General features: G+C 34.8%; 1 protein-coding gene across 1 annotated transcript in view; it reads right to left on the bottom strand.

The window, feature by feature from the left end:
• LOC123657955 (protogenin A-like) overlaps positions 1-10,141 on the bottom strand; it is a 30,859-nt gene extending 20,718 nt beyond the window's left edge. Inside the window, exons 1-6 of the mRNA XM_045593434.1 lie at positions 9,999-10,141; positions 9,432-9,497; positions 5,812-5,995; positions 5,213-5,353; positions 2,625-2,789; positions 2,224-2,296 (exon numbers count right to left, since the gene is read on the bottom strand). Coding sequence (XP_045449390.1) covers positions 2,224-2,296; positions 2,625-2,789; positions 5,213-5,353; positions 5,812-5,995; positions 9,432-9,497; positions 9,999-10,141 — 772 coding nt within the window. The remainder of the gene's footprint in view (positions 1-2,223; positions 2,297-2,624; positions 2,790-5,212; positions 5,354-5,811; positions 5,996-9,431; positions 9,498-9,998) is intronic.
• Positions 10,142-15,965: the final 5,824 nt, after the last annotated feature.

Below are 15,965 nucleotides of genomic sequence, written 5' to 3'. Positions count from 1 at the left end.
CCTCATTACGACATATAAATGTTTATGTACATTCATGAGGACGACGAAGAGTTACATTATTTATGTACACGCACACATAGACACAGTGATATCTGATTTTTTTCTTCAGAGAATCTAGTGCTGTTAGCCCTATCGACATTGACAGCGTTACTAAATGTGTACTGAAACGCAGTCATGAAAGAAGAAAGGAAATCCTTTAGGAAGGCTCAGGATAGCTTAAGGGTGTTTCCTAGTAAGACCACACCTCGGCTTAGAACTAAATCGAAATAGAGGTAGGCGCTGTACGGAGCGCGACATCAAGAAACTGGCTTGCGAGCCATTATTATTAATTCTGAAGAACCAATGTTATTTATGTATCACTAGCCACTGCCCGAAGAAAACGAACCAAACATCTTAAAGGATGAAATAAGAGGGGAAATTAAACACCTGAAGAACGAAAAAGCCACGGGAAAGAATTCCATTCCCATAGAAACGATCAAAGCCTCGGGAGAGTATGGTGTCCAGATCTTCCATTCACTGTGTAACAAGGTATGGCAAACAGGTACATGGCCACAAGAATGGGCTCACAGTGTCTTCATACCACTACACAAAAAAGGCTCTACAAATACTTGCAATAACTATGGCCTCATTGCACTCATGCCACATGCAAGCAAAATTCTCGTACACATTATTAACGAGCGTCTCAAGTCCTACTTATCAAAAGAGATTGCACCTGAGCAAGCAGGCTTCGTCAAGGGCAAGGGTACCAGGGAGCAAATACTTATTGTGCACCAAATTATTGAGAAATCTTGCGAGTTCAACAAAGCGGTATATATCTGTTTCGTGGACTTCTCAAAGGCATTTGACTCGGTCAAATGGCCTGTACTTTGGAGGACTCTAATGGACAGGGGCACACCAAAACACCTTGTTCATTTGCTCCGGCATTTATACGATGGTAGTACTGAATCTGTAAGGACAGACGATAAGCTTTCGACCAACTTCCATCCATCATCGTGCATTATTACCCCGATCCTCTTCAACATCTACACTGAAATGATAATGAGATGAAGTCTTGAGAACTGGGCAGATGGAGCAGAAATCGGAGGATTGAAAATATCCAACTTACGTTATGCGGATGATACCACCCTATTTGTGACTAGTATCTGCCATATGGAAGAACTTCTCCAAAGGATGGAGTCCATAAGTCGATAATTCAGCCTTAAGATCAACCGCAGCAAGACTAGTCATAATTGTCGACCGAATTAACAACAATTCGCCAGAAGTGACACAAATAGCAAACTATGAGTTGGTGCAATCTTATGTTTATTAAGTAGCGTTAAAAACGGAGGCTATATAGATGAAATCAAACGCCGCATGGCGATATCCAGATTAGCTATAGATAAGCTGCAAAAAATTGGAGGAATCGTAACATCACCAAGACCACTATGACTCGGCTAGTTAGAGCGCTAGTATTCTCCACATTCCTCTTCGCTTCAAAGAACCTGCGAGAAAGTAAGAAGAAAATAGACGTTCTCGAGATGTGCTGCTGGAGAAAAATGTTGAGAGTGACCTGGAATCAATTCCGGACCAACAAGTTCATTCTAGAAGAACTCGGCATCAAGCAGGCTCTAACTTCGACAGGCTCGAATTCTCACCTTCATTGGTCACGGTATCAGACGTGACAATGTCTCCATCGTACGTCTAGTCGTGCAAAAAAAAGGAGAAGAAACCAGACCTCGCGGCAAATCGCCTATGAGATTAACGGACCAAGTAAAGGCTGCAGTGGACGTTCCATTGCATGTATGCTCCCGAAAAGCAGCTGTCAGGGAGGAATAGAGACGGATCGTCAAGCGCGTGACTGGGAAGTAACGACCACGACCGCTCTGACCAGAGTATAACGAAAGAGATGACCCACTGCCCGTGAATTAATGCGCGAGAAAAACTATCACGTAAAACTTGTAAATTTTTTCAGTACTAAAAGAATTCTTGACTTATTCAATCTGTGACATCACTATGCCGATATGCTAATGTGCCAACATCGTCGAGAATTCAATTATTGAAACTTTTGAATTTAAATTAGTAACAAAGTTATAAATATTTTTGTAAATTTTAATCTTATTACGTAAAATATCAATTGCTTCTCTATGGCTTTTAATTGAAATTTCTCTACGGTACATTGCAATTATAATAATATCGCAAGGATTTTAAAAAATTATAATCTTGTGTCAATAAACTGAAACTAACCTGCATCGTTGGAGGTGGCGCCACTTATCACTAACTCGATGCGCTTCTTATCAGCTGACGTTCGTAAGTTAATCTGTAATACAAAAAATATATCCCTGAAAATTAATCTCATACTTTAAGGGCCTGTTTCACAGGTTACCGTTACAGCTATCTGATATATGATCCAACAGATAAAAGTATATGGTAGTTATCTTTATCATCGAATTCAAATTTATTTATGATAATTTGTTTGTAAGTCTAACAGTTGTATTTTATTGATTGAGGTGAAACAGGTACTAATGACCTATCTTACATCCTACTGTTAGTATTTTCGTAACTTATCTGCATGATAAACTTTATTCAAAACCGATGAAACACAAAATACAAAGTAAAATATTACATGAGAAGTATTAGATCCTCACCCGTCCAGCGAACGTCAACCGCTGTCCGTCTTTGTACCACGTGACCTCAGGCTCCGGTCTCCCAACAGCGGTACAGTTGAATCGTACTGTACTCGCTCGCATGGCCTCTTTCGGCAAAGGTGGTAGAGTTATCCGCACTGGCTCCGTCAAAGTTACATTGAAGGTCTAAAAATTAATATATATATATATTGTAAATTATAATTGTTTTATATGCATATTATTATTAAATATATAAATCATATTTTGGAAATAACCTAATCTAAATTGAAAAAAAAACTGCATTTTTTTAAAGGATTAATAGCATTTTTAACCTTCAATACAAAATGCATTTGAAATATGTCTACTATATTTCAAAATAACTCGTTATTCTAACGATGTGATATCCAAAGTTATCATAGGCTATAAAACCTCACTATTAGTTATAATAGCAGAATCTTATCCAAAAACTTACTTGAAAAGAATGTTCATACATACATAGTTTTTATACAACTATAAACAATAATTTAGTAAATCATCCTCTTCATATATCTGAATGAAATTCTTTACAAATCCACTTATTTAAAACGTGATTATAAAATTCGTTTATTTTAGAGTTTAAAGAAGTAATTATATTATCGTAGACAGAGCGCGGTGGCAGCTCGTTCACCGGACAGAAAATGACGCCTTGGGCTAGACGTGGCCTAAGTTACACGAGAACGCTTTAAATATTTTATTTTTCCAAAGTATAGTTTTCTTCGTCGTTTTGAATAGTCTTTAAATTCAATTTTAACCAGCGCAATTATTTTGTCTCTTTAGTAATTCAATTGTAAACATACAACGTACATTATTAAGAAAAATACAAAATAGGAACATTATTAAGAAAAATTTAATAATGATTTTTTATTTCAATAACCAGTTCATATTTTTTATTATTATGTCGGTAAAATAGGAAAATATTATTCTTATTTCATCAATATGTAATTCGTATTTAAATATGATTTCCAAAAAACACGATTTACTAAAAATATCGAGCTAAACTCGGTCACCAAGGTACTATTAATAGTATATACAAGCTAATTTAATAATATATAATGACAGCTGCGGTTTACAAATTTTATTTTCTTTGGCTATCTGGACCCTTTTAAATAGAAGTTGTAGCTTAGAAATTAATATTAAAAATATGATTACGCTTCAGCCTGTAATATCCCTCTACTGGGCATAGGTCTCTTTCCCTATGTAGGAGAAGAATCAGAGCTTAATCCACCACGCTGCTCCAATGCGGGTTGGCGGATATATTCCCCACTATGACTAACGATCGCTATCAGGTGTACATGATAACAACCGGGACCGACGGCTTAACGTGCTCTCCGAGGCACATCTATAATATAAAAATGAGTCGCTGAATGTGTTGCTAAGCGCAAAACTCGAGAACGGTTGGACCGATTTCGCTAATTCTTTTTTTAAAATATTCCTTGAAGTACGAGGATGGTTCTTACGGAGAGAAAAATTCTAAAAAAAAATTTTTTAAATTTCCTGAAAAAGTCTAAAAACAACACTTTTCTATACTCCCATACAAAAGATTTGTGATAATACTTAAAAGTCAATTTGAACTTTAATACCATACGATAAAGTTTGTGTTAGGCGATACGAAGTTCGCCGGGTCAGCTAGTGATTAATATAAATGTGTAACTAAGCATATTAAAACAAAATTCTCTCACATTATGATTACTGTGTTTACGCGAATATATAAATAAAAATTGATATTAAAAATCTACAAAATAGAATATGTTGATACCAACAAAATGATAAAATATATAAATTCGCTATCGCTCATAACATCGGTCACAGTCAACACAATTACCGTAAATAAAATACTGAACTTCTGAATATACAGACATATTTGATTTTCATATTCAACGAAATATACTTTGTTAGTTTTTTAAAACTTTATTTGTCGCTTTGTGTTTTTCAATTTTATTTTACTTTACCATATTTAAAATAAATAAAAACCAATTACGTTCACAAATAACGTTTGTATTTACTAATTACCAAACTAAAACGAATTATTTTTTAACCGTCTCTAAAAAACTTTGCGGTTCTTGATTCGACTGTAATATTTTCAGTGTGTTGTGCATTTTAACTTTTTACTGGTTGTACCGATTTTTATGTTTCTGTTTTTAATCAGAAGTTGGTACTTTTCGTATAGTACCGTTTAAATCGAGATCAGGTAAGTATTTTTTGTTTAAATTCGATCAAAATCTGGTAAGTATTTTTTGAGTTGTGTTTAATAATATAATATTAATGAACAATATATCATGTTGAAATTTTATGTTTTATTTTCTTGTGAGTTTTCGCTACTGTTTGATCCAGTTCTCTTCTATTGTTACATTAACAAGATAACGTTGCATGTCGTGTTTGCTTTAATATGGTTGTACATTTAGAAATGTAGTATGTATATTACAATTAATATCGTCATAAAAAATGTAACAACTGCTAGCTAACCTTAATGAATAAATAAATAAATATATAATTATTAACATTTCGAGCTTCAATCATGGGTATCTAAATACCAGATTACCCAAGAGTATATATACTCGTATTAGTTTTACCTTAACTAAGTCGCTGTGTCCTTCGACCGAACACGTGTAAATCCCTTCCTGATCATATTCCAAGTCAGAAAGTTCCAAGACCTCCTCCGTTGACTCCAGCTCACTTCTTCTTCCGCCAGGCGGCGTTCGCTCCCATATCACCTAAAAATAAATAAGAATAAGAAGCTACATGAAAAACCTTCTAACAAATACTAATTATAATTAAATTGTTGAAAATCTGAGTTTACAAAATGAACTATATTTAGGTACAATTACTTTTTCTTAAGGAATTTTTTTCGGAAATATTTTAATAGGTTTTTTTGAGATATCTCCTAGTACTAATATGTAATAATTACATATGTATACAATGCAATATACAATATAATAATACAATATCTGTATGTTCATCATAATTTTTTTTTTTTTTTTTTGTAATTTAGTTGATATTAGTCTGAATTTTTGTAAAGCCAAAAAAAAAATTTTTTTATCATAATCAGAAAATGTTGGTCAAATTTACGAAAAACTCATACATAATTGCTTTCAGCTTCTGATACAAGCAATTACAGAGAAGATCACATTGCACGAAAGTTTTCCATATATCCTAGATCTTTCGATCTTACCTTTGGTCTAGGCCACCCCAACACTGGACAGAACAGGCGGACGCTACCCCCCCTGGGCACTGCGGTGTGGTTCTCGTGCTGTACGGTGAGGAACAAGGGTTCTGCCTCGATGGAGTCCTCGACTGTCACCCGACCTTCACGACTGGTGCGGGTCTTGTTCGCGTTGACGTTTGTTGCGATACATCTGTTTAACAAATAATAATATTTATAATAAACTTAAGTTAACTGAGGTAGGGCACAGCAGGAATTTCCTGCTCAAAATATGGAGCAGCCCGACTGGGGTAGTACCTCGACCTTACAGAAGATCACAGCTAAATAATACTGTTTTCAAGCAGTATTGTGTTCCTGTTGGTGAGTAAGGTGACCAGAGCTCCTGGGGGGGATTGGGGATTGGGTCGGCAACGCGCTTGCGATGCTTCTGGTGTTGCAGCCGTCTATAAGCTACGGTAATCGCTTACCATCAGGTGAGCCGTACGCTTGTTTGCCGAACTAGTGACATAAAAAAAAAACGCCTCACACTCAATGGCTTCTACTAGGATTTATTCCTGTTTCAGGGGTCAGGAAACACGCACAATACATAATCACAAACATCCAGATCACGGCAAACGTCTGTATGGCCAATACTGTCCATATCTGTGTACAATAGTCTGATTCCAGGGCCGGATTTAGAGATCTTGAGGCCTCGGGGCAACAAAGGGGTGAAAGACCCTTGGCCCCAAATCATTTTCCAAATTACAATGGATAATTTTTTTAAAACTACAACGCGAAAAAAGTATGGAAGAAAAATTTGTTTACTAGTGTTTTCTAGTCTGAATCTGAATTTTTGGCCCTCTTTTCTGGAGGTTGTAGCCCCGGTTGCTCTCCCCTAAATCCGATCCTGTCTGTATTATGCCATGTGTGTGGATAATACGCCTCACAGTTTATAATTCATAGTCAAATAAAATCCTATATCAAAGGTCCGTAAACACACGAGAAAATTCAAAGGCTTAAATAATGAGAAACGCTTATAAAATCCCTACAAATATTTGACATGAATGGGTCCCCTGCATGTCATCAGTTATACCACTGCGTTAACTCTTCGTTACTCTTGAAGTTTAAACATAGCATCAATATGATAAGAACCCTGCTAAAGAAATTTGGAGAGTTCGAAAACATTTTTAAAATTGAAAAGATTGTGAGCAAAAACGAACGGTTAACTTATCCTATATCAAATAGGAACCGAGTCTACAATATGCGTTAGATACGCCTGTTCGACGCAGGAGGCTTCCAAATAAAGCCCTGGCTACGATAATAATCGTGCTATTTTTAACTCGACCAATCACGTATCTATTGGAGATTCAATGTCACGCAGATTATTTGATTTTTGTATGTCAGTAAAATTGAAAAGGTAAGTAGGTAAAATAAGAAAAGGCACTTTTGAGACATTTGTTTAGTCATGATTTCTGAATACCGCCAGCCTATTATTTTCCTCAACAATTAGAAGCTACTGCTGATTTGGAATATAAGAGCGCGAAATTCGATTCATTGCTATTTTAAAATCTGCAAATACATTTTTGTAGCGTGTTTGTAATGTTAATGTGTGAGTGAGAGATGAGATGTGAGGGAAGATCCTGAGGTAAACCAAACCCAATGAAAGTCGATGTAACAATAAGTTTATTGAGATAATTGTAAATATATATAGGCAAAAGTACAAAAATCTTAGGTATATGCAAAATAGTAATTTCACAATAAGTGACCTAAGTTAAAGAAGGTTATTGAATCGCAAAAACAGTTACATTGCTGAGTGTGCGGTAACCCATATAACATTAATTAATAGTTTAACTAATTTCTGAGAAAAGGTACAGCAGGAAATTTTCTGCTCAAAATATGAAGCAGCCCGACTGAAGTACTAACCTTGACCTTACAGAATATCACAGCTAAATAATAGTGTTTTCAAGCAGTATTGTGTTCCTGTTTGTGAGTAAGGTGACCAGAGCTCCTGGAGGAAATAGGGAATAGGGTCGGCAACACACCTGCGATGCTTCTTATGTTGCTGATATCTATAATCTACGGTAATCGCTTATCATCATATGAGCCGTATGCTTCTTGTTTGCCGACCTAGTTGTATAAAAATTAAAAAATTAAAAAAATATATAAATTTTATCATATATCCATCATGAAGACCGGTGCTCTCTAATACCAAATTACAGCAATATTATAAATAAATAAAAAAATTAAAAAAAAAAAAACAAGAAGACAAGACCAATGAGTATTACGTGGAACATAGCGTACGAGGTAAACCTAATTGAACTCGCTTGTTCTGAACGAGATTTAGATTACTAATGTCTATTAATAGCATTTTTTAATCAATAAGGCTTCTGTTTACGAAATTTCCATTTAAAACTCATATTCATCACAGCTAGGCTTTTATTAGAATTTTACAGGTATGCCTGTAGGATGAAATTCATCCTGTGATTTTCCCTAATCGCTATAGCTTTAGGGCTTTTTGTGTAGGATTGTTGTTGTACAGACAACGTCTTTCATCTTTTCTTTATTAATCTACCTTCTTGTTAAAAGTGATTCTACAATTAATAGGTCAAAATAAAACAATGTGTTATTTTTTGTCTTGTCATCATTAAGACTAGCGACCTCTATCCATCCATATTTTTGTACATGACGTGTCCGACCCTACTCCCAATCGCCCCAAAAATTTTGGTCACTTTACTCACCACAGGAACACAACACTGCTCGAAAACAGTATTATTTAGCTGTGATCTTCAGTAATGCCTCTTTCATCGGTAGTTACCCTGTAGATAAGTTACTTATACAAGTTAACCGCAACAATTCAAATAGGTCATTAGGATATATTTAACCTTAATTATACGCTTCAGCCTGTAACATCCCACTACTGGGCATAGGCCTCTTTCCCCATGTAGGAGAAGGATCAGAGCTTAATCCACCAGCCTGCTCCAATGCGGCTTGGCGGATATATTCCCTACTATGAGTAACGATCGCTATCAGGTGTACATGATAACAACCGGGACCGACGGCTTAACGTGCTCTCCGAGGCACGGTGGGGAGACCCACAAGGACTGCACAAACACCCTGACCGCGGCAAACACCTGTATGGCCAATACAAATGTTTGTCATGTGCGGGGATCGAACCCGCAACCGCCAGCACAATAGGTAAAATCCATGGCTGTAACCGCAGCGCCAACGCGGCGTCCGTTAACCTTAATTAATAACATGTAACTTTTAGATACATAATAGCGAATATCAATATCTCCAAAATAAATTGTATTTCGATTATGAAAAAGAAAAATACATCACGAAAGCCGGGGAAATGTGTCCTTTATGAATTTAATTGAAATGAAACTAAGCCTCGTCTTCATACTACGAGCAATAGATAATTTTGTTCCGAAATTCAGAACGGCTCTCTTGAGAGAAAAGATGGAACTCAAAATACGTATTTACTTGTGATTCATTAATGAGTCGCGTTTTAATTATTCTACCTTTGTTAGAAAGTTGATATTTCAATTGTTTTTTAATTGTTTCCTATTTCAGTTGTTTAAAACTTAAAGATCCTAATCCAGAAATATCCGGTCAAAATAAATTAATACCTGGAATATTTTAATACCAACCTGTAAACCCCTGCGTCTTCTTTTTGAACATCTATGATGAGCAACTCGTTGTCTAGGAAATAATATCTGTAACAATTGAACAAACTTCAGTGTTATGTATATTTCGAAATTGTTGGAGCATTATTATACTTGTTGTTGTTTGAAAACATCAATCTCGGGATCGTCCGAACTTTGTAAAATTATTAAAGTAAGTCCAATGATATTTATGTGTTATTTAATTTTGAAAGACTTGTTACATACATTTATTAAATTGATTGAGTTAGGGGCACAGGACGAAATATCTTGCACAAGTTTGGAGCAACCCGACCAAAGTGCCCCAACTACAAAGATGAACACAAATAAATGATGCTAAATTTAAGATTACGTAAGATGGCCAGAGCTCCTGGAGAGATTCTGGATTAGGGTCGGCAACCAACTTGCAATGATCCAGGTATTGCATGCAAAGAATGCAAGCTAGAATATCCACTAACGATCAGATGGAACCGTGTACTTGTTTGCCATCTTTGAATCACAAAAACAGTTGTTTGAGAGCAAAATTTTCCTGGTTGCAATATATTACAAGCTTACCTATAATCTATTGGCACGGTGGCACCATTCTTGGTCCAGGTGATGTTGGCTGAAGGGCCGGAGCTGATGTGGCAAGGGATCGTCAGCGGTTGGCCGACCCTCGCTGTCACATTTTCCGGTTGAGCTGTAAACTGCTTATCCATATCTGAAAAGACATTTTTGGGTTATGGAAAGTTGTCTGGATTTTCTTCACACTGTTTTGTTAAATATATAACGCTACAAACTTCAGAAGATCTCATCTTAATTAAGGATCTTATTAATTAGATGAGACAAAAATACAATATTTAAACTTGATGATGATGACAACTGATATTGATATCTTCCTGACAACTAAATGAATAAAATACTTCTAATAAATCTTTAGGTTAAAATAACTATTGAAAGCCATTTTAACCTAAAGAAGACAAATTACGATACGATCCAACAAGTATTACAGACTATTCTTAATTTAAAAAAAAGTGTGTGTACTTATGTACGCGCGCAAGAAGTTAAACTTCATTGGTTAACTAACTTCACGTTGCTAACTACTTCTTCCTTGACTAGCCAACTTGAGGGTGTTAGATTTTGTGACGGTGTGCGCGCGCATCGTAAAAACGTACTCTCAATATTTTTCCCTAACAAACTCATGTGTTTTGCCCATAGTCACCACGTTGGGCAGGCGGGTTGGTGACCGCAGGGCTGGCTTTTTCGCACCGAAGACGCTGCTGCCCGTCTTCGGCCTGTGTATTTTAAAACCAGCAGTGGATGGTTAACCCGCCATCAGTCGGCTTTTTAAGCTCCAAGGTGGTAGTGAAACTGTGTTATCCCTTAGTCGCCTCTTACGACACCCACGAGAAGAGAGGGGCTATATTTTTAGATACCTTAACCACACAGCACACAAAACAAATCGATACCTCGGGGCTCAAAGGGCGTAACCGCCATTTTGGCGAAATTGACTTTTTAATGCAGTCCTACTTATTTTTTTCTCCTCTATCGATCTGTATATTTAAAGTCTTCCTATTTGCCAAAAAGTGACCTATTTTTTGTAGAAAATAAAACATATTTTTTCAGTTTTTGTGTCGTAACAGCAATCATTGTTAATAATCATAAACGTGATGGGAGTAAACGACACCGTAGATGATACGAATATTCTTACGTGGTGCTTAAGCCCGAACATAACCATTTCTAAAGAATCAACTTACCAGATACACCCTTAAACATTTATGTACTCTAAAATAAAATGACACATACGTCTAACAATTATCCCTTAATTGGTCAACCATATCTACCTATATATTATGTGATTGCGAGAGCTTTGCTTGTGATTGTGATTTCTTGATTAAGGGTCATTAATGTTTAAGTTAAACGTTATAGTGTGATAATATTTTTGACCAAATTTAATATTTCTAGTTTTGTAAGTGCAGGTACCTAAGTTTTGGTCATTTTATTAAATGTATGTGTAATTTTAATGGTTCCACAGTCTATTATTGACTAAAATTGTTTAAATAATATGTAACGCAGGTGACGCAAAAATTATTGAATTTATCATTGTCCCTGAATCCTATTCAGAAATTTATTTTGTTTATGCACTTATTTTTCTCATTGTAAGATAGATTTTTAATAGTAGCAGTTGTTTTATTAGCCTCACAGATTATTTGTTTATAATCAATATGTTTGTCAAACATTCGTTATTCAAGGATGGTCAAATTTTAATGAGTCTGCTGTTTTAGTAGGTAGGAATACTTAAGATTACCTAATAACTTTTACCAAAAGACTTCATAAATAATATATAATTGATCTCAAGAGTTCCTTGTATTTTCTATACATTTTAAACAGAAGATTAGACATTAGCGCAAAATTTTGTAGCGATACCTAAGTACTTGCCAATTCAGTACAATTTAGTTTTAGTCGTTCATTCTGCTTTACGTTAATAAGATGTTTCGTTACAACTGAAATTATATAAAAATAAGAGTCTTTTTCTTACTTTGTTTAATAAACAATATTTTCAATAACAAGTGAATTTTATTTATCATTTTTTTTATAATAAATGAGTTTTGGAATAGGTTTTAGATAGGTTAGGCTATTAAGTATAGATAAAATCAATAATTAGGTATTTGTATAATTAATTAGTTATCTGAGTCGATAAATGGTAATAAAATCTATAAAAAGGTTAATAAAGTACATAATTATATACAAAAGTTAATAAAGTTCATAAAAATTGCACTTAAATCGATTACCTAAATGAAGAAAACAAAGCAGCTGTCAACAAACTGATAGAAATAGTGAGAAAATTGACCGTTACAACCATAGATTATACACTTATATACGGTTACAACCATCACTAATCAAATATCCATTGATTTTTCGGGCGTAAACGCCCCAATCATTCGATTTTCCGGGGCGTATAGACAAGCTATTTTTGTTACTTTTAAATTTATTTGAAATATAATTATACAAAGTTCTGCATCAAAAAAAAATAAAACTTTTGGTCCTAGAATAGTTTATTTAGGACAATAATCGAGAAAGTTATGTCGAAAATATTTTTTTTTTTTTTAGTTTTTTGGCTCTCCTGTAAAATCGAGTTTTGGCGCTTACGCCCTTTGAGCCCCGAGGTATCGAAATGAGTTCACGCCATTTTTGGCACGAACTTGTGGTAGCCTATGTCCAGCAGTGGACTTCAAAAATAGTGACTCATCGCTGTCACTTAGTTTAGCCAATCCTTTACCAATTTAACCGTAGTAAATTAGAACGCCGTGTTCAAATAGACCAGTTAAGCAAGCTCATCAGACATTGGGTATGTAGCAATGATACTACTTTGAAAGGTTGCCATTAAAAGTTCTGTCAGACTAATGTTACGATTGAAACTGTCAAGCTCTGAATTTCCCCGTGATATTAAATTCATCGTACAGAATCGGAAAATATTTTTAAAAGTTAAAATTTAACAAGATACTATTTATAATAACAAAGTTAGTATTAAAATAAAGTCAAACCAATTACACCCAGTCGCTCATTTTGTTAAAAATATAAAAATTTAAAAACGTACTCTTAGCGGTCTTTTAAAACGGTTTAAAAATAACACGTAGATTTATTTTAAAAGGCCCTTTCACGTACCCCGAATCGAGTGAGCGAATAAAAAAAACACCCTCACAATTTACGCCCTTTATACAAAGAAAATATATACTTTAATTACTGAAATATCAACTTCTAAAACAAGATAGTTGAATCGTTAACGTTGTCGATGATAAACGTGATTTCGCCTGTGTAGAGATATTATTAAACAATAATTTTCATTATTTTTATAAGATACAAGTAACCTCAATATCAATCTATTCAAAACGAAAAATAAGTCAAACGAACAAACAAACACTAACATTCTCATAACTAAGTTTGATAATGAGAAGCATCTTCTATTAACCAATTATAAATCTGAAAGCTTGTGAGGATGTACATATGTATAATGTATATTTGTTTGTTACTCTTTCTAGCAAAACACCACTGGAGCGATTTTAATGAAACTCGGTACGTAGATAGCTGGAGGTCTAAGTAAGCTAAGTTTTATCCCGACATTCCCACGGGACCGGAAATTATGAGAGTGAAACCGCGCGGCGCCGCTATTAAGATATTATCGGGAATATACGTGTGAACTACACGTCTCGAAATTAGTCCCAAGACTATCAACTTACAGTACAGTCTTAAGCTGGCCGATCACGAGATGATTTAAGCTAATGTTGCACTGATAATTGATTCGAACCCGTGACCTTTCAGTTACAATCTTCTTTCTACATCCGCTGGACTACTTATGTGAAGTAGAAGATATTTTGTCACAAATAAAAATATACATTATTTAATCAAAATTTTTTCTTAGTCTGTTTTTAATAACAATTTAAAAAAAAAGATGCTTGTAATAAGAATTTTAGATTGCGTTCGAGATCTTATATTCACCTACAATCACTTTAAACCATAATACAACAGTATACAACAATTTACAAGCGCAGTCAGATTCGCAATAAAAGTGTCACAAAATTACGTATGCCTGTACGCCCACACAGTACAGGCAACTGTAATTCCGTCATAATGACAATAAAAAATACGCTTAGACTTGGATGAAACTGTTTTCAAACAGTTTGCGCGCTTAAACGATTGCGCAAACAGATTTACTCGAACAAACGCGAAGCGATCCTTCTGCGCGTAAGTCTAATCAATTTTTAAGTCTGTGAAAATCGAAGCGATTACCAGCGCTTGAGTATAGCTTAATTTACGTGGTCATATTTTGCATTCGCATTCGTCGCGAATGAAATATTTTGAAAAATCCAAAGAATAACCCAACTCATCTAGCTCTCTCTGAATTTGTAGCTAGACGCTTCAATTTCAATCACTAGATGAAAATAGACATACATCTTTATACTGACATAGAAAAAAACTTAGAATGTGTGCTTAAGACCGCACGGCAGAAGTGAAAACTTAATTGACGATCGTAATCAAGCAATAGCGCAATATGTCCCGAGTTCACCCAATCGAGCCTTTTATCGTTCAGCAGTGAAGAGCAGCTCTCTGTATCTTTCTTGCTCGGATACACTCGGCGGTTCCGAGTTCACCCAATCGAGCCTTTCAACTCAGAGCGTGACGGATCAGCCTAACTTACTACCTACGAAAATAAATGTGTGTGTGGTAAGCTAAAAGAAGTTTTCACTTTAAAAGTATTATTATGTTAATATAAAATATATTAATATTTTATTATATTATTATTGTTATATTATTATGTTAATACATGATCAAAACTTTTTGCTAAGCGCATTTTTTTGTTGTTGTTTTTACGTCACTCCGTGTAATGCAGTAGGAGAAGGCTACTTAATTAAAAATAAGTTTAAAACGTCATTCTTTTATCACAGCCCTTGATGTACATCTCTCAAATGCAAATTTAAAAAAAAATACTTATGTAATGTAAGATTTTCTGCTCACGCAAAAGAATATTCTCTCGTATATAAGTAACATAATTGATACCGCGCGCAATTGAGTAAACGGTAAAGATACGGGATTGTTAAATTACGAAGAGATTACGAGCGCGGGAGGTAAGTAAACAAATTTGAGTGTTTGTCTGGCTCGTATCTAACTCATTTGCGAAATTAGACTACTGTTTGTCTGTTCTAGGTTGATAAAGGCTGATCACGCGTTTTACGATTTACCTTTGCTACTTTAGTGGGTACTTTTTGTACGTGGTATTTAAGGGGTCTAAAAAACGATTGGCGGTACAAAATTTAAATATATATTAATATTAGTGGCAAACAACAATAAACTTCGAAAACATATCAGTTTTTTTTTTCTTTTTCAAATAAATAAAAAGAAATTCGAAACTTCACATACATTTTCTTATAGACCATTGCTTTTTAGCCTTTGAAAATGGTAAAATTGTTGGTTTCAAAAGCTAAAAGCACTGCTTTATTAATATAAGTTCAATAACATTTCATTCAAAGAAAAATAGTTTTAGCTCAACGAAGAGAGACATAGTTTTCATAACAGAAATTTATATAGTACTTGACGATGCGTCAGTGCAACGGTAACACCGTTCACTGGCTTATGGCTGTTGCGCTGGCGGTTGCGGCTTGAAGCCCGCACATGGTATATATTTCTATTCGCCATACAGATGTTTGCCTTGGTCTGAGCGTTTGTACTTCTGTAACGTGTGTGTTTCTAGACCCTCGATACAGGAGTAAATCCTAGTGAGGGTCATTGAGTGTGAGAAGCTTGTTAAAAAAAATTGAGGCTAAAAACCATAAGATTCAACTCAACTTAATTTGTTTATCAAAAAAATAATACAATAATTAAAAAAAAAAAAAAACAAAAAACCCGCCTGCGTGCAGAACAACTAATAGAAAATCAACTGAAAAAGCTGAAACAAGATAAAAATTCAATATGCACACAAAGTCAGCGAAATAAATAGAAACAATATCAAACATTTTGTGCTGTACGTTTAAAATATATTAATACGGT

The sequence above is a fragment of the Melitaea cinxia genome, chromosome 11, assembly GCF_905220565.1.
Source record: "Melitaea cinxia chromosome 11, ilMelCinx1.1, whole genome shotgun sequence".
NCBI classification, from domain to species: domain Eukaryota; kingdom Metazoa; phylum Arthropoda; class Insecta; order Lepidoptera; family Nymphalidae; genus Melitaea; species Melitaea cinxia.
The sequence above is the reverse complement of the archived record's forward strand: the minus strand, read 5'-3'. Positions and strand labels throughout refer to the sequence as shown.